We start from the raw sequence: 26,817 nt of genomic DNA, 5'->3' as shown, positions 1-26,817 counted from the left end.
CGGAGATGAGGCGGATTCCGCCCTCTCGCTGCTTAGGAACCTGGTGACCAGGTCGTGTTGCCCTAGAAACTTTCCACCGACTGAGTCGTGATGAGTGGCAATAGCGACTACATACACTTTCAGTGTGGAAGGGAGATGTTAGTCTCCAGTCTCGTGAGGAGGGGAACACAATCCTGATCAAGCACCTCAGTGGGTCTTTCTCGTTGAGAAAGACACCAGGACGAGAAGAGGCACCGTCTAGAGGCGTGTAACCGCCTAGTAGATGGGGCCCTAGCCTGGGTGATGGTCTCAGCCGTATAGGGGGAGTAGCCATCTTAGGATCTTCTCGTCCCGTCTAGAGACCAGACATGGGTGTTCCAGAGGTCTGATCTGGGATGCCAGAACGTGTCCTTCCCCTGAGAGAGCAGGTCCTCTGTCAGGGGAATGGTTCAGGGGGAGTCGCTATCCAGAGCATCGGCTCTGAGGCCAAGTGCGGTTAGACCGGTGTGGTGTAACCAATAACACTTGGTGCTCCTGCTCCCTGACCTTGCACAGAGTCTGTACAAGAAGGCTCCTGGGGGGGGAAGGTGTGCTTCCGCCCATCCCGCGGCCAGCTGTGCGCAAGGATATCCGTGCCGAGGGCAGGGACTATCAAGCGGGCAAATGGTGGTGTTACGGGAGGTGAACAGGTTTTACCTGGGCCTACCCGAACAGCCTCCAAATGAGCTGGACTGCACGGGGGTGGAGTCGCCACTCTCCACGAGGCATAAACTGGCGAGAAAGCACGTCGGCTGTCTAGTTCAGTTTGCCCGGGGTGTGTGGCCTGCAGGGAACGAGTCACCTGTTGACTCCACCGGAGGAGGCGTCGAGCAAGTTGTGTTTAGCTGCTGTGTGCGAACGCCACCCTGACGATCTGTATTCGCTACAGCTATAGTGCTGTCCTCGGAACAGCACGTGTATGTCTCGCACGAGAGGCCGTAGCCTGCTCAGTGCAAGTAGCATAGCCCACAACTCTTGGCAATTGATATGCCAGCGCAGGCGGGGGTTCGTCCAACACCCCACCTGCGTGCCCGTTGCACACTACACCGCACCCCTGCAGGGAGACTTCAGTCGTCACCACGACCTGCCTCATAACCTGCTCAGAGGGACCTGAGTCCGTCGAAAAAGTCATAAAGACTAGGGGTTATGGTGCGTCGGCAGCAGGGCGGCATCACCATGCGCCTGCTGCCGGTGTGCCACGCTCTCCTCGGAACTCGACTCTGAAACCAGTGTTGGAGCGGTGTCATGTGCATCAACTCGAGGGGTATTAGCCCGCGAGGACGCCATGTGTCCCAGGAGCCTCTGAATTGTTTCAGGGGGACCGCTGTCTGCCTAAAATGTTCATTTCAGACAGTTCAACACTGGTTGGGCACAACTGCGGACAGGTGTGCCGACATGGTGACAGAGTTGAGTTCCATACCGAGAAAGAGGACGCTCTGCACTGGGGAGAGCTTGCCCCTCTCTTGGTTGACCTGGAGTCCCAATCGACCTAGGTGCCGGAGCACCAGGTCCCTTTGTGTACATAACAGATCTCGCGAGTGTGCCAAGATAGGCCAGTCGCTGAGATAGTTTAGTACCCGCTCGCCTTCCTCCTCTCAGGGAGAAAGGGCGGTCAGGGACAGACCGAAAGGGAGGACTCTGTACTGATATGCCCGCCTCTCGCACGCGAACCGTGGGAACGGCCGGTGTCGAGGAGGATCGAGACATGAAAGTAAGCGTCCTTCAGGTCGATTGCCACGAACCAATCCTGACACCTCATAGATGTCAGGACGCGCCTCTGTGTGAGCACCCTGAATGGCAGCTTGTGAAGGTGCTCTGTTCAGGGTACGCAGCCTTTGGGGGCAACCCGCCGTCTTTCTTGGGAACGATGAAGTGCGGGTGGTGACCCACTGAACATCTTGGTTTTGAGGGACGAACTCGATGCCTGTTTTGCCAGAAGGGTGGTGACCTCTACCCGAAGTACGGAGGCGTCCCTGCCTCTGACAGAGGGAGAGATGATGCCCCGAAACTTGGGTGAGTCTCTGGCGAACTGGATCGAGTAACCAAGACGGACCGCCCTCATTAGCCAGCGAGACAGTGTGGGCAGCTCTCGAGCTCCCAGGGACTGTGACAGGGTGACCAAGGGGACGGTCTGCTTCATCATTCCCACGGGGGGTGGTTCGTCGGCTGGCGGAGCTAACCATGTCGCGGGGAGTCCCCGGAGGGAAGGTTTTTGCTCCGCCTGCTTACCTGCCTGGCGGGACAACGGCACGCACTGTCGGTTTGAGAGTGGTGACGGCTGTCGTATGTGTACGACCTCACGCCTCGCCAGGGTGTGAGGTCGGTTCGCCGAGCACAGTCCAGTGGAGTGTGCGATCGGCTGCAAGTAAACCCGGGGAGAACAGAAAACTCAGTGAGTAAGTGGGCGCCAAGCCCTAACAAGGGCCCGGCTTTGGTGACGAGGCAGGAGTCGTCCCGTACCGACCGATCAGAGCCGTGGCTGTGAAGGTTCGGGCCCGATGTTGTTCTCCCTGGGGTCTTCCCGTCAGTGTCCCTTCTCGCGAGGAGGTTGCTGACGGGGTGTAGGTTTCCCCCTCGACCTCTGCTTCCGGGGTGCCGCCTGTGGGGGCACAGGAACCGGAGCCGATGCCGAAAGGGTCCTGGGTTGCAGGGAAGCAGACGTCACGTGAGATCTCGGAGGCCTGTAGGCGGCCGAGTCGCGGCGTGAAAAAAATGTGGTTAATTGCCACTGTCTGCTTCGCCGTCAAAAAACTGCTGAGCGCAGTCCTCGACGGTGTTACCAACAACCCACCCTGCGAGATGAGTGCATCAAGAAAGCGGACTTCCTTGCTGTCACTCTTCTGCACAAGGTATAGCCGGGGGTGTCTCTCCTGGACCACTACCGTGGACATCGTCCGACCCAGGGCCCGTGCCGCCGCCTTAGTCGCCCGTAGAGCGCTGTCAGCGGTGGCACGGAGATCCTGCATTATACCCGGGTCGGCCTTACCCTCGTGGAGCCCTCTCAACGCCCTGGCCTGGCGGACCTGCAGGATGGCCAAGGCATAGAGAGAGGAGGCAGCCTGGCCCGCAACATCGCAAGCTTTCGACACCAGTGATGCCGAAGTCTTACGTGTTTTGGACGGTAGGAGTGGTCGATCCCCCCCCAGGTGGTAGCCGTCCGCGGCACAGGTGCACCGCAGGCGGACGTTCCACCCGGGGGATCTCGACGCAGTCCTTGGCTGCCTCACCATCGAGGGAAGTAAGGGAGCCGGAGCTGGTTTCACTGGAACGGTCCGTGAGTGGAGCGTTCCAAGTTTTACACAGCTCCTCATGCACCTCCGGGAAAAACATGGCACCCGGGGTGGGCGCGGTTTGCACCGCGCACCGACCTCGGGAACCACGCATCCCCGGGTTAGCACGGATGACATCACTTCTGCTTCCTCCTGAACTCGACCGCTGGGGGTGGAGTTTGGATTCGGCAGAGTCGGATGCCAGTCTCCCTCCGATGCTGCGAGCGACATCTCATCTACGTCACACATCGTTTCCGAGTGTGTGCGTGAGGATCCGGACGGTATGCCACCGCCGGTTGGGGAACGTTCAGAAGAGCGAATCGGGGTGCGATCGGCCCGTGAGCACTTGGCTGGCGGGTTTACGTTCGCAGAGTTCCCCGTATCACTAACGCTGCTAACGTGGGTGGTCATCGGGGCCGTAGCCACAGATGTCACAGCCCGGGTAGCAGACGAAATGGTGGCTGGTTCCCGTAGGAAGACAGCCACCCGTGACCGCAACTTCTGAATGACAATCTGCCCGCAGTGCAGGCAGATGTGTCAACGAACGCTGCTTCAGTGTGCTGGACGCCCAGACACCTAATGCAGCGATCGTGTCCATCCCCCTCCTCGATGAGGGTGCCGCACCCAAGAGAACAGCGGGACATGCCGCGCTGGAGAATGCTCAGTCAGTCCTGAAAAGGACTTTTAGAAAAAATCTCTAACACCTCCGGAACCGCCGAGACGCCCAGGGGAAGGTCGCTGCAGGAAGGGACGATCCGCTGTAACACGTCGTAGCACCAGCGTGTAGTTGTAGAGGATTGAATCCTGAGTTGTACTCATGAGCGATGGCTCTGAAGAACAAAAAGGTAAGTGAATGCTGCACGCCGGCCTCCTTTTATACCGGATTTCCGGGGGCGGAGCCCGGCATGCAAATTGCATTCGCCAAATTTCATTGGCCTTTTCTATAGTAGTCAGAGTTGATTGGTTCTCAAGGGCGAACCCCATCTGTCGTTCTCGACACAACGTCGAGAGACCGACAGAAAGGGAACCCAGGTTTATCCATTTGATTCTGGGTTGATGTTACACTTTATTTTCTTCCATTTTAAGAGTGTATTTGGACACTTATTGTATGACTCAAAAACACTTACTGAAGCAAAACGTTTCACAAAAACATTCAAAGACTTCAAATAGTCAAGAAATTGATGATACAATTATTTTGACACTTGAATTGTTTGGTTGTGGTACAAGTTTGACTTAAATTTAAATATTGATGAAACCAGACATTATTGAAAATGTCTTTAGGAAAAGGTCCTAAAAATAGTGGCTTAAAAGTTAGAAAATATCTTAGAAATTCACATTACAGTGTAAACAACTGAAATTTAATTTACTTTTTGAAATCCTGTAAAAAGTGTCAAATAAACAGAAACGTGCTGCAAATATGGTGTAAAATAGCCTGTCATTTTCAAAAAAAAAAAAATGTTATTTTTGGTCATTGGAAATATGGAAATTTATCATAAAAATTATTACAACTAATATGTCTTTTGCAAATGTCACGTGGTTGACAATGTGTATCTAAAGCAATGACTTGCAAATGTGACTTGAGTTTCCCGATAGTTTATGGGACCACTGTGTGACGGACTTAAAATCACAATGATGTTTTTTGTTCAGAGTTTGATTTTATAGGTATTTTATTCATATGTACTCTTTGTCATTTTTGAATAGTTCCCCATAGTGTCATAATGACATGTTGGTCTACTCTCGTCCCCGTTCTTCATCTGAAGTCATCCACCAGGACCTGACGTTAACGCAGAGAATTTGGTCTGAGCGGTGTTCCTTTCATTAGGGCTATCTATGGGAAGTTATGGCTCATAGCATACGTTATGCCATCTGAGAGTTATTAGTCCCCACTGTAAGCAGATTGTCTGCAATGGCCTGCACAGCAAGAAGGGCCTGTTAGACCTCATTTAAAGTGGCTTGGAAGGGTAAACCACTGAGTTATTAGTATTATTATAAAGGTACGGAAAACTTAACAGGGAGTCCTTTGTCCGTTCGCTTTACGCCATCTCTTTTCTCTATCATTTATCACTCGATTTTTCCCTTCTTCGGTTTAGCATGTATTTTTTTTGTGTGCTCTTTTTCAAAATATAGTTGAATCAAGAGTCCTCCCTCCCGCCCCCTCTCTTTTGGATCCTCTCTCATTTGCAGTGCATGTGTTGTAAAGATGTCAGGTCTCCAACAGGGCCAGAGAGGAGATGAGCATTACTGCAGGCTAGAGTTTCAGAGCAGAACGTTGTGATGAGAAGCAGAGCCGTCTGCAGAGATCTGCCTGTAACTCACGCCCTTCTGCCTGCTTTACAAGAGAACACACTACAGCACCATAACAAAGGGTTTGGGAGATTCTGAAAGGAGAATGTTTAATGATGTTTACATCGTGAATCTTTTCTTATGTGAAAGCTGTCTGATCTTCTAAAATCAAGACTTTTAAGATGATCAAGACGAGTTTTAAAGCATTTGTTAGCTTACTCTGGTTTATGAAGTTTTTTTAGCTTTCGCAAACCGTAACGTGTCTTCAAAATCACATGACTCAGCATTTTATTTACTGTATAAATCTGACTTCGATGAGTCAGATTTTAGGGTCGGCTCCGCACACCCGTTCACTTCGCTTTTTCTTTTGTGTTTTGTGTGAAGCAGCACTGTCCTTTTGTACATAGGAACAGTGGTCGAGCATTGAGCTTGTTCATCGGCGAGAGCCACAGCTGTCCAAACACACTCTGTGTACCTGTCTGTCTGATGCTCGGGCTTAGCTGTGTACTCAACCTCCTCTGCCCACCATCCTGCTGTCCTTTTCAAAGCACTACAGCCATCTCTCTACACTCATCCTCCTCTCTGCTTCTCTGAACGGTTAAATTGTTTTCTTCCTTCATTAACACGTAAATGTCAAATTTTGACATGTGTTTTGTCTTTAGGTTTATTTGATAGAGCAAAGTGTGTTTTCTTGGATTACTTATACTTTCTGCGATTATGAGTTTAGTAAGGAATTAAAGACTAACATAAAACTGCACTTAAAATACTAATAAATTCAATTTGTTTAGAAAATATATTTGATTACTGACTTAATTTCTTATGTGACATATTGACAAGCCACTTGGATTTCAAGTTCAGCACAACACAAGAACCGTTCTTGATTTATTTGTGATATGGCTGATATCACAGTAAGTCTTGAATATATAACATTTACTTTTGTCAACCCAACATTCAGCCAAAAATTGACAAACCCAACGATTTGGTTAATGCAATGGGTTAAAACAACCCAACATTTTGGGTTGAAACAACCAAATATCCTGGATGTCAATTCATAACCCAACGGTTGTGAGTGTATGAAGTAATTGAACGGATTTCACAGCTTTTCTTTCCAAGCATTCCAGACAGCAGGCTCACATCTCCACTCAAATTATTGAGATTAAAAAATATATATATATGTTTTATTTTTTGCTGTGATGCTGCACAGTAAATTCACCAAATATCATGAAATTCAATTGTTTCTATTTTTTTTGCTGGGTTGCTGCTCCTAGTTAAGTGTTAACTCTATTGTGTTGTTGAGTTAAGTGTAGAGACATGTTTAGACACTGAAACGCTCCCTCAGAGATTGACCTATAATGTAGCGCAGCTTCCGGTTCACCGGACCAGAAAGCATAACATCACTCATGAACGTTTTGATGATCCCATAATAATTATCTCCCCAACCAGTTAGAAAATGCGTCATATGGTTGAATTCCTTCTCACGTTATTACACAGTTTCGCTTTGTCGGATCAATAGAGCCGATTCAGTCCTGCATGGAATATTTTCCTGTCAGATGTACGACTGGAACATGTGTTTCTGTGAACAGAAACGAAAATGTAACATGTCATTTAACCGCGATCCAAAAGAGTAGGACAGACCCTGAGGCAGCAGTTCAATTTAAGTCTGCAAAAAGCAAAATCACAGATTAGACATGAAGATTGTTGTATAATGAGTCATAATTTGTATAAGAAGAATTCCAAAGAGAAGAACCGTGACTATAAAGCTGCTTTAGGGATTGACCACTGTGATCACTTGTTTTGTAAACTTCATCAGTTCAAGATTTCAGGTCATGACTTCATGGTAATATATCAACTGTCAAAAATCAACAAATATGAATAACAATCCTTGCACTCGCAATCTCCCAGTATTCATAGATACTGTATACAATGGTGTCAAGAAAAAATGACGACCTGTCTGGGCAAATCCACCACTCTGCGGTGAGGTTAGATGATCAGAAAGTTCTTCAACAACATAATGAATCATTCCGGTTTCTTATGGGCCGTTTGTTAGCCACAAGCCATATCATCGACACCCCGCAAGCTTGGAAAACAGTTTGTCTTTAATTTGATAGATATTTTACATGTACAGCGGGACAGAACCAGACATGAAATGCATCTTCCGAGATCTTTCCTCAGTGTTCCTCAAGAGAGAGGGTGAGACCGAGAACCCAAAGATTGTATGATGGAGGAAAACACCTCTGGGCCAGTAATGAAGGTGCACATTCTCCTCTAATGTATTTTACTTTTACCTGCTGGGAGTTTAATTAAAAAACAAAGAGCCTCAATTTAAAGCCCATTACTATGCTAATTTAGTATGGAGAGGAAGGTGATTAAGCAGCTCTTAGCGTTGACTTGAGCTTGCCCAAGGGAGCGGAGTGAAGACACTCTTTATTTGCCTTCATTAGCTCACGCTATAATGTCTCCACACCAAAGAGAAACGCTGATACAGAGCAGCAATAGAGGCCCATTTCCTCATGGATTATTAAAGAGAAGTTTTACTTTAACGGTTATAGTATTTGTCTAATGAAACAGCATTTTTAGTCTGTGTTTAAAGTTTTAGGTTTTGTATTATGATCAATTACAGTTAATATCGACCTCCCGAAATGGAGGAAGCGTCGCAGTTACTCTTAAAGAATATTAAAGAGGAATGATTTTATGGCACGCTAGACTAGTAGAATTTTTTTTAAAATGTACTGTTGGAGTTGTGCTTTTTAGTGCTCGTTTTTAGTACTCAATGATATGAACTCAGATTTTTTGACAACAAACTCGCAAAGTCTCTTCTTTAAAGGGACGGTTCACCCAAAAATATAAAATTCTGTCATCATTTTCTTACCCTCGAGTTGATCCAAATCTGTATATATTTCTTTGTTTGGTTGAACACAGAGAAAGAAATTTAGAAGAATGCTTGTAGAAGAATACAGTTCTTGGCCACCATTGACTACCATAGTAGGATAAATGAAAATTGAGGTCAAAAGTGCCCCAGAACTGCTTTACGACATTCTTCAAAATATCTTCTTTTGTGTTCACCAGTTTTCACAGATTTAGAACAATGATAGAATTTTTCTTTTTGGGTGAACCGTTCCTTAAGATGAGATAAGATGAGTTATGCTTGCAGTCAAAAGGGTTTTTAAGGAGAAGCCATTTGGGTATCTTGTTTCTTTGAAGTGAGGTTGACAGGTTAAGAGCTTGCGAAGTGTTACAAAATAAAATACAAGATTTATGTCATTGCTGTGCGAGTATCTATCTTAAAGGGATAGTTTACGTAATTTCATCATTTATTTATCTTCATGTTATTTCACCTTTAGCAAACAACATTTTCTTTCAGTGTGTGGACACAAAACCACTAAGACATTTCTCAAAATATCTTCTTTTCTGTTCAACAGAAGAGTCATATACAGGTTTTGAACAGACTTGAATAAAATACAGAATTGTAATGTTTAGGTGAACTTTCTTTTAAGTTAGAAAAAACTGAAAACAATCAAAACGCTCTTTCCCCAAAATACACAACAGCTGAAACAGCTTTGGCACTTCACATGGCTTCCAGATCCATGCTGTAACTATAAAGCTGCCCTAAATTGTTTTCTACCACTTTTTCTTTCTTTCTCTCTCTCTTTTTCTCCGAGTTGGTATCTAGGAGACAAGTCTGCCCGATATACGTGTCACAGATGAGCCAAGAGAAAAGGTCACGAAGCTGTGCAGCCGGTAAATCAGAATAGCTCGACGGCACGCTGAAGTGACTTTAGCTCAGAAATCAAGACTGTCCTACAACACTTCTTCAACCTGTCAACCCACAAACACCTCTGTCTTTAAGATTGACACCAAACTCACAAGCCTGGGGGGCTTAGATGAAGAAGCCTGGGGGGGGGCTGTCTTCAAAGTGATTGTTTACAGCTGTTAAACAGAGTAGACTAAGGACTTTGATGGAAATGTGGTGACATAAGCAGCCATTCTGTTCTAAATTGTTAAGGGCCCGTGCATGTTCGCTGGAATCGACAAGATGATAGGTAGGGAAGAGAGCATGTGTTTCTGTGATTATCCCTCTGGGTGCTCCCCCGCACCTCTCTTAACTTCTCTGGACTCATTTTTAATCTCCTCAGGGCATGTGCTCTTTATCAGCGAGCCAGAGGCAATGAGGGTCTTCAGTGGTTGGGAAATCTTTGGCAGCATGTGGTGAAAGCTTTAAGATGTTTTGTCACACTTTAGCTTGCTCATAATCTGTTCAAAGAGAAAACACATACTCCGAGCGGCCTGGTCTGTGTTTCTGAGGGTAAAGAGCTGAGGAATCGAAAGGTGTGGCCCGTTGACCAGGTGATGAGCTTGAAGCTGTGATTGACTTAGCTCAGACTCAAGGCAGAGCTTTAGAAATATTTCCTGCAAAATCATTGTGCTTTTAAAAGAAGAATGCTGCGAGAAAATGGGCAATGGGAGTAAATTGTCAGGTTGCAAAAGTACTTTTCTACTTTTTTCGGGCATTTTGGCATTAAATGAATCGCTTTCTGATGGTCAAACACCTGTCGCACCTGTTGAGAGTTTAACAGTGTACATTTCTGTTGAAAGAATGTAAAAGCTGTGTCATGTCCACGCATTTAAAGCAAACTCCGATAATCTTAAATGTATTGAGCATATGACATTTTTTCAATAATATCAGAGTTCTCGCAGGCATTTTTTTAATCGACCTGATATAGGTATTTTAGTAGACAGAATGTTGTGCAAGTATTGTTATGCAACAAGCGCCTTTTTGGCTTCCTCTTGATGCATGAATACTTAATCAGCTAAACCAGACTAAACTCTTTTTGGGTTTGGAAGTGTATAATGATCTCCAGGGGAGCTTTCCTGAAGTTATCTCTGTGGATTATCTCTGATTTGACTCATGAGGTCTGAGTCTGGAAGGGTTTGAATCAATATTGACACTGCAATGACTGAATTGTGTCTGTTGATCCAAATGCCAGGGTCTTATCTGCTAATCTGTGCGCTCAGGTGTTTGGATGGCGGTGTACATCCCTGCGACAAACAAATTGGGTGTCTGAGGGACTTTAAGGCCATTTCTTCCCTTCTTTGGACATTGCTTTAATATTGCTATGTTGTCTTGAGTCGTTGGCATTGTAATTTCAGTTTCATATTCCCATAATGCACCGTAATGTCCGTGTGGTATCTTCTGATGGATGTTAATGAACATATAAAGCCGTATAGGATTGGTCCCGTCCAACAGTTTAGAGTAAATTACTCTCTTGACAAAAAGTGGGATTTGTATTCCTACAGACTAATATGATCTTATGTTTTGCATTCTGCGGTAGTATGTTCCCTTATTGAGTTTGTAGAGGCAGATAGTTTAAAAAATTCCAGATGTTGGGATGTGTCTGGCCCCACAGTGTGGTCGATTCCACTTTCTTTCATCTCGGACCACAGGACAGCAGGAAACTCCTATGGACCGGACCAGAAACCTTAAAACTGCCGATGTCGTTTGCTACATCAAGAGACATCTATACATCGCGTACTAACTTCCTGTCCGGTCTTCCCTTCGTGTCCGTTCTCCCCTCCATGTCCGTTCTCCATCGCTCAGCGAGGCTAATCAGGTAATGTTACGGGGATTGAGACCAGCAAACCCCCCTCCCAAGCCGGTTGGCCTTCGCCCGCTCACACTGCGGTGTTGTTTTAAAGCGCATTCTTTCGCCGCTGAACTTGGAAAGGTATTAAAGTGGGATTAGGGGCTCCTCCACAATCCAGTGCTTGTGTCATTCACTGGGTTGCTCTCTTTCAACCCCCCCACCCCACCACCACCACACACACCCGCCTTTCTGTTACCCCCCGCCTCTGCCCTGTTTGATTGTGGCGATCAGTGGGAGTTGAAGTGACTGCGCCTTTCAAAAGGAAAAAAAGGGGTAGGGTTAAATCCCTACTCCACTGCTCCCTGCTAATTCCCCTTGTTCCTCCAAGAAGGATTTACTTCTTCTGCCAGCTTGTGAAAGGCCTTCTCTGCCCATCCGAAAAGTTTGCCGTCGCCTTCCTGCGGAGGTGTGGTTGCTATAGCAGGGGCGTCATGCGTGGCTATTCCATCAGAGATCCCACTGAGAATGGGGAATGGGTCAGGGGGGCCGACGACTGCCAGAAAGTCCGGATTAGGTCCCAGGACAAAGCCAGGACAGGAAGATTCCAGAAGGAACAAATGGGAATTACAGCAGCAAAAATAATACAAAGTGACAGAAAGGGGAAATAGAAAAATAATGGCTTACAAGATTAGAACGGTTGGGTAAAAGGAGGTGAGAAGAAAAGAGGGGAATTAAAATGAATGTTTTCATTTGGATGTTGAGAGGTGGGCGGCGTTGAGGTGAGCAGGCGAAACTAGGAAGTGTCACAACTGCTCAATGGGGTCATTTCCTGTTCTGGATCGTTGAATAAACATTCGATTCAGTCCGGGTCGAGACAGATCCATTATTCCGTTTAACATGTTTGACAGATCCGGCACGTAACTGGTTAATCTAGCAAACTCAGATTATAAATACGGTGTCAGCCATCATTTAATATGAAAGCCATCAGTGTTTGGATGCGTTTAGACGGAGGAGATTCCATGAATGTGATGGAATGTGCAGAATCATCTTGTTGTTGTTACCCGCTCATCTTTACAGATGTTTCACAAGATTGTATCGCAGGACTGTGCTCTTTAAAGCCAAGAATTACAACCCTGCTAATCTTCAATACTTACTCAAGGTTTGATTTGTAGGATGAAATAATTCTATTTTCATGTGATTAATGTAATCTGTATAGACGTTATTGCCGAAACAATAGGGAGGAACCAAAACAAATCAGGCCGTGTCAAAACACAAAATAATGAAGGTGCTTTTTTCTGCTGTTATGTTTTGTTTCCTCCACTCAGAGCCAGGTAGGCGGATATATCACGAGATCCAGAGAACGGTTGACGTGCCAGAGTTTTTTTTTTAGGATTTACAGTTTTCCGCTGTGAAATAATAATCTTATAATCTCTTTAATGTCGTAAAATAAATCGAAGATTTGAAGAGATTAGATCTGTTTGTACAGCCTAAAAAAAGGGTTTTAAAATCGTTTCTTTTTATCACTTTCACAAACAAATCGTTCAGTCATAACTACATAAAACCAACAATATCTGCGAGTGACGGTAGAACGGTTATTTGTGCCAGGTTATAAAGATGCTGGTTCACAAAATGACAAGGCACTTTTCTTTACCCCGTGTGACTTTTATTTCGTGACAGCTCAATGGACGCCCGTCGTACCTCTGACACGCACAAAACGCTGCAAACAAAAAATACCCAGCTATACAAACTCAGAAATGCAGCTGGCCGCAGAACCACGTGTGCCCAGTGAGTCGCTATTATCGCTGCTCGCATCACCATCTCACAATGAAATTACCATCACAAAAACCCGCCATATTTACACATATTCATCTGAACTCATATTAACACATATTCATCACTGTCAACCGACCCCTTCCACCATCAACGGAATATGATGACGGGTATTCTCCCGCTCCCTCTTTTTCTCTCTCTCTCTGCCGGTGAACAATGCCATAGATGAAATGCAGAGATACACGCAAGCACCGGGGCAGCTGTCTTAGCAGCCTGCCCGAACAAAAGAATCGAGGCTAATAAATCAGCTTTTAGGGGATGGACAGTGTCACACGCCCGCTCTGTCTGTCCGCTTCCTGTAGAGGTGGGCTCCCGCTGAACCTCAGAAGATGAGATAGAGACGGCAATATCTCTGCCTGTAATGAAACAAAAACGATTTTATCGACACGCTTTGGAGGAAATGAAGGCTGCGGAGGTGGCCGAGGTGTGTTAGGTAAACAGACATGTATTGTGGAAAGGCCTATGATTTTTGAGTTTATCTGACAGGAGAGAGAGATACCGGTTTGAAGCAGCATAGCTTAAATTTGCTATTTTTTGTTACTTTAGACAAAAAAAAACTATTGTTTTCATGACTATGTGGTGTTTAGTTTCACATTTCTTTACTGTGTGGATGTACTGCATTTCCTATTGGAATATCATATTGATATTCATGAGTGGTATTAAAGGGGCAGTTCACCAAAAAATGAGAATTCTGTCATCAATTATTTACCATCATGTCGTTCAAACCTTGTTTAGGACACTTTCTTGCATGCAACACAAAAGGAGATATTTTGAGAAATGTCTCAGTGATTTTGTGTGCATACAATGGAAGTCTATTGGAAACAAAGTTGTTTGGTTATCAACTTTCTTCTAAATAACTTATTTTGTGTTCTGCAGAACTAAGAAAGTCATACAGGTTTGCAATGACATGAGGCTGAGTAAATGATAAAAGCATTTTTATTTTGGTGTGAACTAGCCCTTTACTGGCAGGGACATTGTCAGCGTTTTATTGTAAAAATAAGTCAGTGCAGTGTGACTCATCGGTGTTTCAAAATCATTTTGCTGCAAGAGAAAGACTTAATTTTGTCAATGTTGAGGAGTATATAAGCAAAGATGACCTCAAACCAAACATGCAATAACTCCTACAACACAACTAATTTAATTTAAGGGATTTGTAATCCGGCTCAATAGGTTGCCATCAATAGAATGATTACATGGATGCAGATTCTCAGAGCTTGATATCAATTCAACCTTACAGATTTTAAGCCGTCAGCCTAAAGACATTGCTTCCCGTTTCAGTAGAATTCTGTGAGTGGCAATGGAGCCTGTCTAATCACTCCAGCGAGAGGGGTAAAGCCAATGGAGCTGAGGGCCCGCGCCGACGATTGAGGTTTGCTGATGCGTTGGGTCGAGAGCTGATCCTGTATTTCCTCCCATTGGGTTCTGCTGAAGCGTTGAGGGGTTATCCAAGCAGCTTTAACATATGAGGAAGGGTCAAAGCAGATCGCTCAGGGGCTCAGCCTCACGCCCCCTGCCCCCTAATCACACAACTGTGATGGACAAGCACATGTAAAGACATTCTGTGATGTTGACTGATGCTGTAGTCTGAGTTTTGTTGCTGTAGTAAGGTGATAATTCGGCAAAAAAAAAAATTCTGTCATCATTTTCTCACCCCCATGCAGACTACAAATAAAATATATTTTGAAAAAAGTTGCTAACTACAGTGTTTGACTTCTATTGTATGGACTCAAAACCAAGCAAATGGGTGCCGGTTAACAACATTCTTCAAAATATATATTTTTGTGTTCTGCGGAAGAAAGAATGTCATACAGGTCTGAAATGACAAGATGGTGGGGTAATGATGACAGAATTTTAATTTTGGCGGGATCTATCCCTTGAACTCTACATACGTAGGCTTTGTTTAGGCAAGCAGCAAAATTCTTATTTATTACATTTTGTTATCAGAAGTTTTATTTGCGGAGATTCATTTAGTTTTTTGTAGTCTGAACAGCCAAAAAACATTTAAACAGAAACCCAACACATAGCACATACATTATGGTCTGAAATCCGATTTGGACACTGTCTGAGCAAACAGATCTGTATTCCATTAGGCTACATTTTGGTGTAAGATGACAGTGCGGACAGTCGTGAAAATGGAATTATAGAAACAAATCCGGAGCAGATCCAGAAATACAGAGCAGTGCGAACGAATGAATAGAGGTTCAGAGCAGATTTGTAACGTTGCTTATGTCTCATGAACAGATGTTTTGAGCAATCTCTCTTGTTTTGTCTGGCCAGGTTATTTGCCACCAAATGCAGCGGGTGTCTGGAGAAGATCGCCCCCACGGAGTTCGTGATGCGGGCGCTTGAATGTGTGTATCATCTCAACTGCTTCAGCTGCTGCGTGTGTGACCGTCAGCTGAGAAAAGGGGATGAATTCGTACTGAAGGATGGACAGCTGCTCTGCAAAAGTGACTACGAGAAGGAGAAAGATTTGCTCGGCTCTGTCAGCCCAGATGATTCAGATTCAGGTATATGTCTGAACGAACCACAAACTGTGATGTTAATGCATTTATTACCATGGGGGAATACAGTATAATAAAAATATTCACTTGATCACAAAAGTAAGTGAAAATAAATAGATTAAGGGTGCAAAAAGATGGAGTCTGACAGTGAGAAGCAACACGTGGTGATAGCAAGATCTGGTGAGCTGCTGGAAATTATTATCGCTGTGAGTCTCTGTGACTGACAGAAGGGATTTTGAGCCTTTCTCACCCACGTCCCGCACTTCTTATCGCCCCTTTTGACTGCTTCCCCTCACTTCACCGTAATGAGGCTTCTCACCAAGCCTCGCTCTTAACATCCCCATGTGGCTTTCATTTAAACGCGCACGCACGCACGCACGCAAGCACGCTCGAAACTTTAAGAAATTTGTCAGATGCATCTATCCTCTATTTAAAGCGTTTAAAAAAAGTTTTCCCTGCCTGCACGCGTTCGCCATTCAGCAGGGGTTTTCGAGTTGACCTAAACGCAAGAAGTAATCTGTAATGGGGAGGAATTCGATTGCACTGCAGCCCACCACACAACTGGCAGAAAGGAAGATGAGAAACAGATGAGAGAGGACGAAATCGGGCCCATCGCGTTTGCATCCCCTGCCGATCACTCGAAGAGGCCAAAGCGTTCGCAGATCTTTATCTCAAGAGATGTTCAATGCTGATGCCACAAAAGCCACCGGTGCCAAATTGCAGGAGCCCTTAATCTGGAAAAACAGTCACGCTGGGACCGAGCCCATTTGGGTTTTTAAGTCTTGAACTGGGCCACGTTATGGAGTTCGGTGCCTTTTTTTAATTACTATTATTATTCTATTAAACACAAGCTGATGTGGCTTATTGGAAACCTCCACCCACTGAACAATAAAGCCAATCCCCTCTTTGACTATAATAATTACAGTAGGAGAGCCAGAAGCCATTTTGTGAATATGGCACATTAGCCGGACCCACAGAGAGAGATTATCATGACACAGGGCAGGCTTCATTAAACCGCCTGAGGATCACCATAGACTAATTGAGACACTTTGATTAGTTCGTATGAACAAGTATCAAACGGTGTACATTTGGTGATATGAAGAGAAGGATATTGAATATCTTTATGGCTTGAAGAAAAAGCAAACTAAGCTTGATCCTGGTCTCCAACCCGGTCGGATCTGTTTTAGGATTTTAAGATGGTCGAGTTTGGAAACCAGCTGACGACCAAGTTATTGGCAGGTTGGTTGGCTTAAATCTTTCCGACATAGTTTGATTTGTAGAGGTTCTAGTTTTGTTGTGATCACCGACGTGGGTGATGACAAGCACACACTTTGAATTTGTGGTTTCGCTATCTGTTTCACTTCCTCTGAACATTGGACCTCATTTCCCATTCGTGCACTGCTTTCAAAGCTGCGCGTTGGATTCTTATCAAAGATTTATATAGTGTAAAACAGCCAAAGCCGCGCGCTATTAATTCTAAATGACACAACGTCCAATCCAATGACAAATTCTCATACTTCACAGCGCTTCGCGAGACGGGTTACAGTCTCGCCGTGGATGTGGCCCACTCTTTCACTAATAAATCGATAAGAGAAGTATTAAAACCACATGTGTCTCCTTACGTTATGGACACGCTGCGCATGAATCCTAATGTTGAAAAGAACAGAAACATCTATTTATCAGTAGATAGCGAGTTTTAAAGCTGAGTGCTGATTCCTGTGAATGATGGATCTCTCTCTAGAGAAGAGTGAAGATGAGGAGCTGGATATTAAGCCGGAGAAGGGCTCTGGAGGAACTGGGAAGGGAGATGATGGGAAAGACCCCAGAAGACCCAAGCGACCACGCACCATCCTCACAACGCAGCAGAGACGTGCCTTCAAGGCATCATTCGAGGTTTCTTCAAAACCATGCCGGAAGGTAAGTTTTGTACCCAGAAGAATAGAGGTTGTGCTTTCATAGCTCAGGAGACGGAACGTATGGATGTCACAGTTTTGTTTCATGAGAAAAAAGATACACAGAAAACTAAATTGTAATTGGTTCTGTTAACCAGTTATTAGTATAGATGAAAACTGAAATTATTTAGGAAAACTACAGTTAGTATTGGAGAAATGAGAAAATGTATTATAATGTTTCGAGATAAACAACAGATGGAGTTATTTTTAGAAATTTTAGAGGAGACACGTGCGACTACTAAGGTTTTTTTCTAAGGAGAAACATCTGAGAAGTGGCAAATATAGCAAATATGTAAATACTCTCCATTTTATCTTATTTCTGTTACTGTAAACAAAATCGCGTTCTCTGGCAGTTGGGGCACCAGAATTATTCTAAATATAAAAATTTGCCTTTTGTAAATTTGCATTTGATGGGTTTCGACCATATTTCAATAATACGTGAAAGATTTTGGGACATGTGAAAATCTTAACAACAAAAAAAGCTGTTGCAATTTCACAGATGATCTAACGTGATTTTTTTGTTTGTTTTTTCATATCATGTTTTATATTCAATTTTTTTTCAAAAATATATGCATTAACAATGCATCTATACTGTATTGATGCATCTATATATTGTATTGTATAGTCCACAACGTGTAATATTATTTATCTATATGTTTAGTATTATTTATTTACTCTTCTTTTTATAATATGTATATACGTAGAATGTTCCCAGAATTTAAAAAAATAGACAGCAACGTTTTACTGAAGATTATTACAGATTCATTTCTCCAAATAATATGTTTTCTTCACATATACTTCACACATACTATTTGTCTACCAGTTGAAAATGTTCTTTATACAAAAAAATTACATGTAAGGGGGGTCCCTCGCAAAAAAGGTTCATCATAGGGTCCTTGGCATGAACTAGATGCAAAACATAAAAAATAATATAGAAACTAAATTGAATTACATTTTTCTCAATTTGTAAAACACAGATTTAACGCACACCTTTTTTAATCTAGGTTAGAGAGACTTTGGCTGCAGAGACCGGTCTGAGCGTGCGTGTCGTTCAAGTGTGGTTCCAGAATCAAAGAGCTAAGGTAAGTTTACACTGTGTGCACTACCTTATTAATCATCCAGTATTACCCACACAAACCTGATAATATGTGTCCGAGGATGTGATAACGCAACAATTTGCAAGTAATCCTCCAACAACGCACTAAACTCTTCCCAACCACTGCCAAAATGGAAAGAGTGAGAGAGGCTAGAGACAGCAGATCTCAGTCCCTATCTGCCTCGAGCTTAACCTCTCTATGCATTCCACCAAAAACTCCCCAAAAGTTCGAGAGAGATGCGTTCACATCCATCCTGCTCTTACGTTAGCGTTTGAAACCCACCTCAGAGTTCTGATTTTATCTTCAAAAGGCTGCGGATAATATAATGCAGCCAGATCAAGCTCTCCGTAGTTCACACTGAGGTGAACAACAAGGAGCATCTCTTTCAGATAGCGGAGAGTTGGTTCGGGGAGTCGCTGGGTTTTCTGATTGCGGTTTAATCGCTATTTTTTCAGATGAAGAAGTTGGCACGGAGACAGCAGCAGCAACAGGAGCAGCAGAACTCCCAGAGGCTGGGCCAAGGTAAGATGTCCTGACGTGAACCTCAGGGTCACACATCTGGCCGACACACAAATTCTCAGTTAACATGCGACATTCACGTCCGAAAATGTCATATGTAATCCTTTTTGTACTGTTTGGGGTCACATATGTTTGAACAAATGTGGGCGGGACTTTCCAGTGTGATGTCACAGTTATGCAACAATGCAGTGTAAATCTTGGGATTGTTAAAAATCAACAAACACTAACACCATTTTATAGTATGGTTTGAGCAAACGTTTTAGATTTTGAGAAAGATATCACTCCACATCTGGTGTTCAGGATGTAAGCGTAGAAAGTGAAGAATACCATCTGAACTCACATCTCCCTTGCTGTGCGAGCCATATCCATCCTCCCAAAACAGGGCGAACGGGTCAGACGCTGACCCCTGTTCGCTGTAGATTAGGTAGAAAAACGCGTGCAGCCCTTGTGCGAGGGAGGAAGTGATGAGGTGGATGAATTAATTTACAACGTAAACGCATTGAAGTGGCCTCCACTTTGACCGATCCACCCACCCTATTCCCTCCTTCGCTGGAAGCATCCCAGCTCCTCAAGCAGTCGTTTCAAGTTGCTATGCAGCCGGCCGCAGAGGACAAGTCATTGTGTGTCTGTGATCTTCACTTTCAGTGTCTTGGCACATGTGGATCTGTTACAAAGCTTTCTGTCTTCAGCTTTTCATGCAATCTGCTACAGGTCACGCATGCTGACGTTCCATTTATTATTGGTTTTTAGAAATGTCATAATGTTGGCTTTGTAATTTAGTTAAAGGGATAGTAAGTGTTGTCTTCATTTACTCACCTATGTGACATCTGTCAAGTTAATGAAGTTGTCTTTTCCATGAACTAAAAGGGATGACCATGATAACAATTCTTTACATCATAAAAGAGTAATTGATAAAGCGACAAAATCTGAATTGGCACTTTTGGGTGAACTGTCCCTTTAATTTGTCATTCGCAGGTGTTAAAGATCTATTACATCAAGTAGTGCCTTTTTGACATTCAATATGTTGTTGAGAGGATCCAACAGAGCTTCTGTAATAGATGAGTTTGGATGAAACCGTCTGGAAAACAGAATCATGAAGAATATTATTCCAAGCAGTATGGAGGAGGACAAATGTTTCCTTTACAGCTCAAGAGTCTTAATTCCTGTACAAATATTTGTTGTAAGGCTGTGGGGTGTATTCCTCCATCATTCATATTTATTATAACAACATCCTAAAGAAGTTTTACTTTGGAGATCAAGTATGCATGTTCGATGCTGGCGATGATCGTACAAATACAAATATGACATTGTATGGATAGCAGGGACGCTGCATTTCATTGATCCAACTTTTTTATGACATCATTCTTGATGTAGATAGACAATACCATTGCTTTCAAGTAAAACCTTAAGAATCATCCTTTACTCACACTCTTTGCATTTCAAACCTGTATGACTTTCTTCCTTCTGCAATACACAATAGGAGATATTTTGAAGAATGTTGTTAACCAAATAGTGACAGTACCCATTCACTATGGTTTTGTGTCCATACAATGAAGTCAATGGGTGCCAGCACTGTTTGGTTACCAACTTGCTTCAAAATACCTTCTTTTGTGTTCAGCAGGAGAAAGACATTCATACGGGTTTGAAATGACAAGAGGGTGCGTAAATAATAGACAGAATTAAAATTTTTGGGTGAACTATCACTTTAAATACTGTCTCAGTTTATTAACATTTTAGAGAGATGGATATAAAGTTACATGTTAGTGTTGTGTGAGACAAAATCCAGTAATTTTTTTATACGGTTGAAATCTCAAGGTTTTTTATTGACGTTTTATTGCTGAACAGACCCTCTTGTGTCTGCTCTCCTGTAAAGCCATAATCCAGAAGATCATTGAATCATCTTCAGCGATAAACCACCAGTAATAATAGTTTTATTTTATAGACCCATGTTGGACTATTTCTACACTACAATGCATTCATTTATGAGGCCTTCACAAACTCCGTTTGCTGCGTTGTGCAAAAAATAAGAGATTTCTGTATCACTGTCAAAGATCAGAAGTTCATAGTCACAATGACACAAGTTTCTCTTTGTTCAGTTCAGCACTTTCATGCCCTTTAGCTCCATCACATTTAATGGGATAATTCACGTTCTTTAGACAGATAGTGATCTGTCTTTGGCCATAAACCCTACACTCAACAGAAATGTTTTCTCTGAGGAAAAAAGCGAAATGATAGGGCTGATGGAGACACAAGAGAAGGACAGCTAGGTGTAGATCAACTAGTCTGGTGGTCTGGAGATATTGAGAAGTCTTGTGAAGTCAGACTCCCCCTTGGGAATTACTAAGGCGGTCTTGAGCAGTCCATGATGTAATGAATCATGGAGTTGAGCTGGAATATGTCATCAGACCCGCGGTTAGTACGTTGCTGTATCTGTTATCGTAAATCTTATCGGTCTTGGTTATAGTGTTATTTTACCCATAGCTTCAGCTGTGGGGCTAGAAAAAATATTTGGGAACTGAAAGGCAAAGGTGTTTGTTGCATTAAAGGTCAATTGATTTGAAATATGGGTCAATGACAAATACAGACTCTAAAAATGCTTTTTTTTTACGTTTTTATAATGTATGTAATGCATAGTTTTGAGCCAAAACAATTAAACAAGTTTTTTGATCAAATATTTAAATGCATATAAATATGTTTTTACAGTATTTTAAACCTCACCACCCAAAATAATGTCAGTTGAGACAATCAAATATTTGTATATGTTACTATATATTCTGAATTGTATTAATCATAACAGTAACTCTTAGTATCTGTGGTGCCAAAACACATGATTATTTTGTGTTATTTGTTTACATTTTTTATTTATATTTATTTATTTAAATTTTTTTTACCTTAAAAAACACAAAATAATCATAAAGATATAAATCTGTTCTAAGCCCTTTATTCACTCGAACCTATGATTTGTTAGTTTAAATAAAAGATAAAATGTGTACATTTCAAAAACATAAATAATGACGGGAATATATTTATCTATTCAAAACAAGCTTTTGCAAAGAAAGATCTGTGAAGAATCTAATGATATGAGAAATTCTAACCCTCTTCTCTACAAAAACCTTTAAAGACCAAGCCAAATGCGACTTAAATTGTTTTGATGTCTCTTACTGTATGTTTATAATTGTGTCATTTGTATCTATTTTTGAATCTTTCAAAGAAACTTTGAAGAAACATCTTAAGAAACAACGGCAGTGATATAAGCAAGTTTTCCTCTCAGACCGTAACAAATGACTTGTATTCTGTTATCCTCTTTTATTTTTAATTACTCCCTTTCAAAGATCATCATTTCGCAAAAGTAACCTGATACAAGCGCTGTACTATGAACGTGCACTGTGTCATTTCAATGCGGTAAAGCTCGACTTCGAATGTCTGCGCATCAGAATCGGAGATGTAATGGAAACTTGCGGAACCCTGTAGAAATGAATTGCAGACATCTTTCTTGCGAGAGCTCACCACTCGAAAGAGGAACGAGATGGTGGGCTCCAGACTAGAAGCCACAACAGTTATTCCTAGCCCTCGGCATTCTGTATGACTCATACAGCACTGCCCTATAGGGCCGGTGTCACAGCACAGCGTCTTTCTTGCTACAGATCGAGAGTGTTTCTTGTTTGTTGGTTTTTCATGCAATTCAACTTGATTTCGAGGCCAGATACCAAACCTAGCCTTGATTTGGGGAGAAACACAATATCCTTGTCGAAGGAACAATTCTTTCGAAACGAAGCATTAATGTTTTGGATTATATACAGTTGTTGGGCTAACTATGGACTTTGCTAAAATGAAGTCAGTCATCTCTACCATAAGAAGAATTGTGAAACTTTCATCAAAGTTTGATCATCGTCATCTTTTGTTCTTTTTCCAGAGGTGATGTCCAATAGGATGGAGGGCATGATGAACTCCTACACGCCATTGGCTCCTGCCCAGCAGCAGATGGTTGCCATGGAGAACGGTTACAGCACCGATCCCTTCCAGCAGGGCCTCACCCCACCTCAAATGCCCGGTGACCACATGAACCCATATGGTGAGCATCATACCCTCCTCGAGAACTCGGTCTGGTTTGCTCCCTGAAGCCGAAGCATGTGTTCGCGACAACGCGGTTCAGGCAGCGCTCACCAGAACCATACCACCCTTCATTCCTCGTGAGATTACACATATGCATTCGAAGGGCCACCGCTTTATTTTGAAGTTTTCCTGCCAAATGAATCCAATATGTTTCAAAACCATATCCACCCTGGTTCCCAGAGCTTCCCGTTTGCTTTATTCTCTCCCTACATGTAAGGATGTTATGCTGGGTGACGCTGTCAATCGGTTGTTTTTCATGACGATTTGCGGCACGCCATGTAAAAACAACAGCGGTTAACCATGATGACTGACACCCATAGGGAAATATCCACGGGTCTGCTAGCAAAACAACATATCGAGAATTGCATGGAGAACTAGCCTCGTGTGCATTTCTCAAAATTGGGGCGCTTAAAGAAGCTAGCAATAATTCCTCAGCCGCCACTTTAAGCTGCAGAATTCGTACGGCCAACCTTCTCAATATTATTGACATTAACTTCAAGCATTAGTCACATAAATCTGGAGACATTGGTCACAGCCAACCACAGAACAGGTCCCAGGTGTCTTGTCATTCATTCCCTCTGAATGGCAAGGCCCAAATCCCCGGCCTCATCACGCTCTCCAGCTTGGGTTTTATGGGAGAACAGCAGGGACAGACAACATTGCCAGCTCATTAAAAAACCATAGCCCATCAACCTGTCAGTGTCTTGCCGAATGGTGTCATTAAGTACTGGAAAGCGCATTACAGCTAACTGTGCCCACAAGGAAAATGACAGAGCCGGGAAGATTAGCTCAGAAGTAAACATTCGCTATTAGCTCGGTTGTTAGCGGGAATCCATTTAGTTTAACAATATCTGATTGTCAACCAATGTCCTTTTTGAATTTGTGATCACAATCAAACTTGTAAGCGGTTTTGTTTTAATAGCGAGCAAACTTTTTGACTGTTGCGTTGCTACTGCGTGAAAGATACGCTTTGAATTTGACTTATCTTTTCCTCTCGCCACAGGAAACGACTCGATATTCCACGACATTGACAGCGACACTTCATTGACCAGCCTCAGTGACTGCTTCATGGCCTCGTCCGAGGCGGGCTCCATGCAAGCCAGGGTGGGGAATCCCATCGACCGACTCTATTCCATGCAGAGCTCCTACTTTGCTTCGTGAAAACTCAAATAGACAACGAAAGGCAAAAGTGGGTCACTCACTGCAGCTCACTGGTCTCCTCAACATACGCCGCCTATCACGGAAACCAAATCCTCAGCAGAAATCGAACACGGGCCAACCAGGAAAAACCAGAAAAGACAAGCGAATTCGAGGGCGGAGCATCCTCATTTTTCGGCAGTGAAGAGCCAGCTCAGGATGCCCAGGCTCCTTAGGCTGTCAGGTTTTTTTCTAGTTACTTGTAGATTATTTGTACATGACTTTCTCAGAAGTAGCATTTCACCTTCTCGTCATCGACTTGTGGGAAAAAAAGACTTAATGATGAACAGTTCCAGTCGCTGAAGCATAAAACGTCCACTTTGAAAAACTCCTGCTGAGAGGAGCAGAGGACCAAGACGCAATTCATAGTGCATGAATCCATATCTTTGTGATTGTTATGTTGAAAATTTGAAAAAAAAAATCTTTTGTTGTTCAGATGTTGAAATGTAATGTTTGGACTCGGTTTTCTCTTTTCATTATGTTCAGCATTACATTTTTATCACTTTAATAGATTAGCCCTCTGAAAGTCAGTGTAGAGAAGCTTAGAGGGGGATATATGTATAGTATATCTGCATTTGTAAAGGTTGTGTATTTTTATGTGTGACCAGCTGGGATGAATGTGTGTGTGTGGTTGCGTGAGTTTACGTGTGTGTCTGTGAGTATATTTGAAAACCGGTAGGGGACTGTCATTGTAAGCTCGAACCATTTGTATATATACTTTTCCCAAACAAATCATTTGTGCATGTTAAAAATGGAGATCATTCTATTTATTTAACTAAAACATGCTTTTGAAGGTACTTAAACTGAAAAGCTTTATTTAAAAAGGAGAAAATCATGTCAGTAGACGACACATTAATTTCTCAACACATTTTATGTCTTTTAATTATGAAATACAGTGGATCCTTATTCCAGCAATGTACATCAGCAAAAATTGTGCTATTTATTTGTTACAGCCAGGATATCGTTGAAAATGTGTTTCCAAATGCGAGGATTGCTAAATTGCCAAAGTCGGTTGGTACAATGAATAAAGTCCTTTTCTTCTTGAGATTCTAGTTTCAATAATACTATTTCTGCTATCTTTTTTAATATACGTTTATACACTATTGGTCAAAAGTTTAAGGTCATTTGACAAAAATGTTTTGCATGATTCTAGAAATCTTTTAATTTTAAGCGTATTTCTAAATGTTTAAAATTTGAAGACAAACATATAATTTTGCAAAGAAAGTCGCTTCTTCAATTAGAAAACTAAAAATATTTTTTAATCTGAATGTGTACAATTAAATGTTAAAAAATATTTTTTGAACGCAACACTGTTCAAACCTTAATCTTTTTTCATGATTTATTTGATTTTAAATATTATTTTATTAATTTTATTTAAAAATGTTTTTTTTAAATGCATGACTTGGACTGAATAATGATGAAAAACTGACAATAAGAGCTCAATATAGATGGGAAGGTTTTGAAAAGTATTATAAGTATCTAAAGGTGAGACCTTAAAATTCTGCCAAAAGAACAATTTTATAAATCCTGGGAAAAGAGCAGCAATAATATCTTTACAAAGTAATTTTGAATGTTATGAATAAGTGAACCTAGAAGTGACTAAACTTTTGAATGGAAGTGTATGTACAGTATATAATGTATAACTATGTATTAAAGATAAAAAAATAGTATCATAAGTATCTTACAAAAATTAAAAGAACCCGGTCGTATCATTTCTAGTTAGATTTCTGGGTCTGAATTGATTAATCTACAATGATTTCAAAACATGTTTTTTTCTACAGTCACAATATGATTTGAATTATTGAGTATTATTTCTCTGTGAAGTCTATAATTTCAGTGATGCATAAAACCCAATTATCCTGAAATCATCCAAAAATAATAATTGAAACACACACACAATCAAAACATCAACAAAGCTAAAAGAAAAAAAGAATAATGATACACACATTTAAATGCATTTTCCATCTGCCAGGCGTAATTGTCAAAACCCAGAGTGGAAGTTTTATATGAAGTCAATATGTTTACCGGAGGATATAATGTGTCTCCTAACAACAATAGGTTTTGGGTTACAGAAGATGGGAACAAAGCTTTGTGTGCATGAATCGCACATGTTCTCTGGTGTCACACAAGCACAAATCACATGCCACACACTGAGTTCATGCATGCCTGTAGTCTCTTAGGTCATAAATTAATCCGACTACTTTCAGATTCTCAAACAAGGAAAAGTGCCTGAGGCCAGATCTTGTGGCGTACCGGGTCTACCAGCACTGCTTCAGGTCCTGATGATCAGGTGGAGGTATATCGCTCTTCTTATCTCTTTCATCTAACATCACAGGTGTTAGTAGGTGGGGCAGTCTCTGTCAGAGCAAGTCTTATCATCAGATCTACCGCAGGAACTCCGCCAAGCCTCGATCTACAGTAACATGGCAGATCCTCGTATGCAAAACCGAGGG

General features: G+C 42.5%; 1 protein-coding gene across 1 annotated transcript in view; it reads left to right on the top strand.

Annotated features, from left to right (window-relative positions):
- The window catches only part of lmx1bb (LIM homeobox transcription factor 1, beta b), a 60,652-nt gene extending 35,308 nt beyond the window's left edge, over positions 1-25,344 (top strand). Inside the window, exons 4-9 of the mRNA XM_056773212.1 lie at positions 15,260-15,492; positions 17,228-17,403; positions 18,443-18,520; positions 18,991-19,057; positions 22,968-23,126; positions 24,171-25,344. Of these exons, the coding sequence (XP_056629190.1) occupies positions 15,260-15,492; positions 17,228-17,403; positions 18,443-18,520; positions 18,991-19,057; positions 22,968-23,126; positions 24,171-24,328 (871 nt within the window). The 3' untranslated portion in view covers positions 24,329-25,344. The remainder of the gene's footprint in view (positions 1-15,259; positions 15,493-17,227; positions 17,404-18,442; positions 18,521-18,990; positions 19,058-22,967; positions 23,127-24,170) is intronic.
- The last annotated feature ends 1,473 nt before the right edge of the window (positions 25,345-26,817 follow it).

The sequence above is a fragment of the Triplophysa dalaica genome, chromosome 18 (assembly GCF_015846415.1).
Source record: "Triplophysa dalaica isolate WHDGS20190420 chromosome 18, ASM1584641v1, whole genome shotgun sequence".
Lineage (NCBI taxonomy): Eukaryota > Metazoa > Chordata > Actinopteri > Cypriniformes > Nemacheilidae > Triplophysa > Triplophysa dalaica.
The sequence above is the reverse complement of the archived record's forward strand: the minus strand, read 5'-3'. Positions and strand labels throughout refer to the sequence as shown.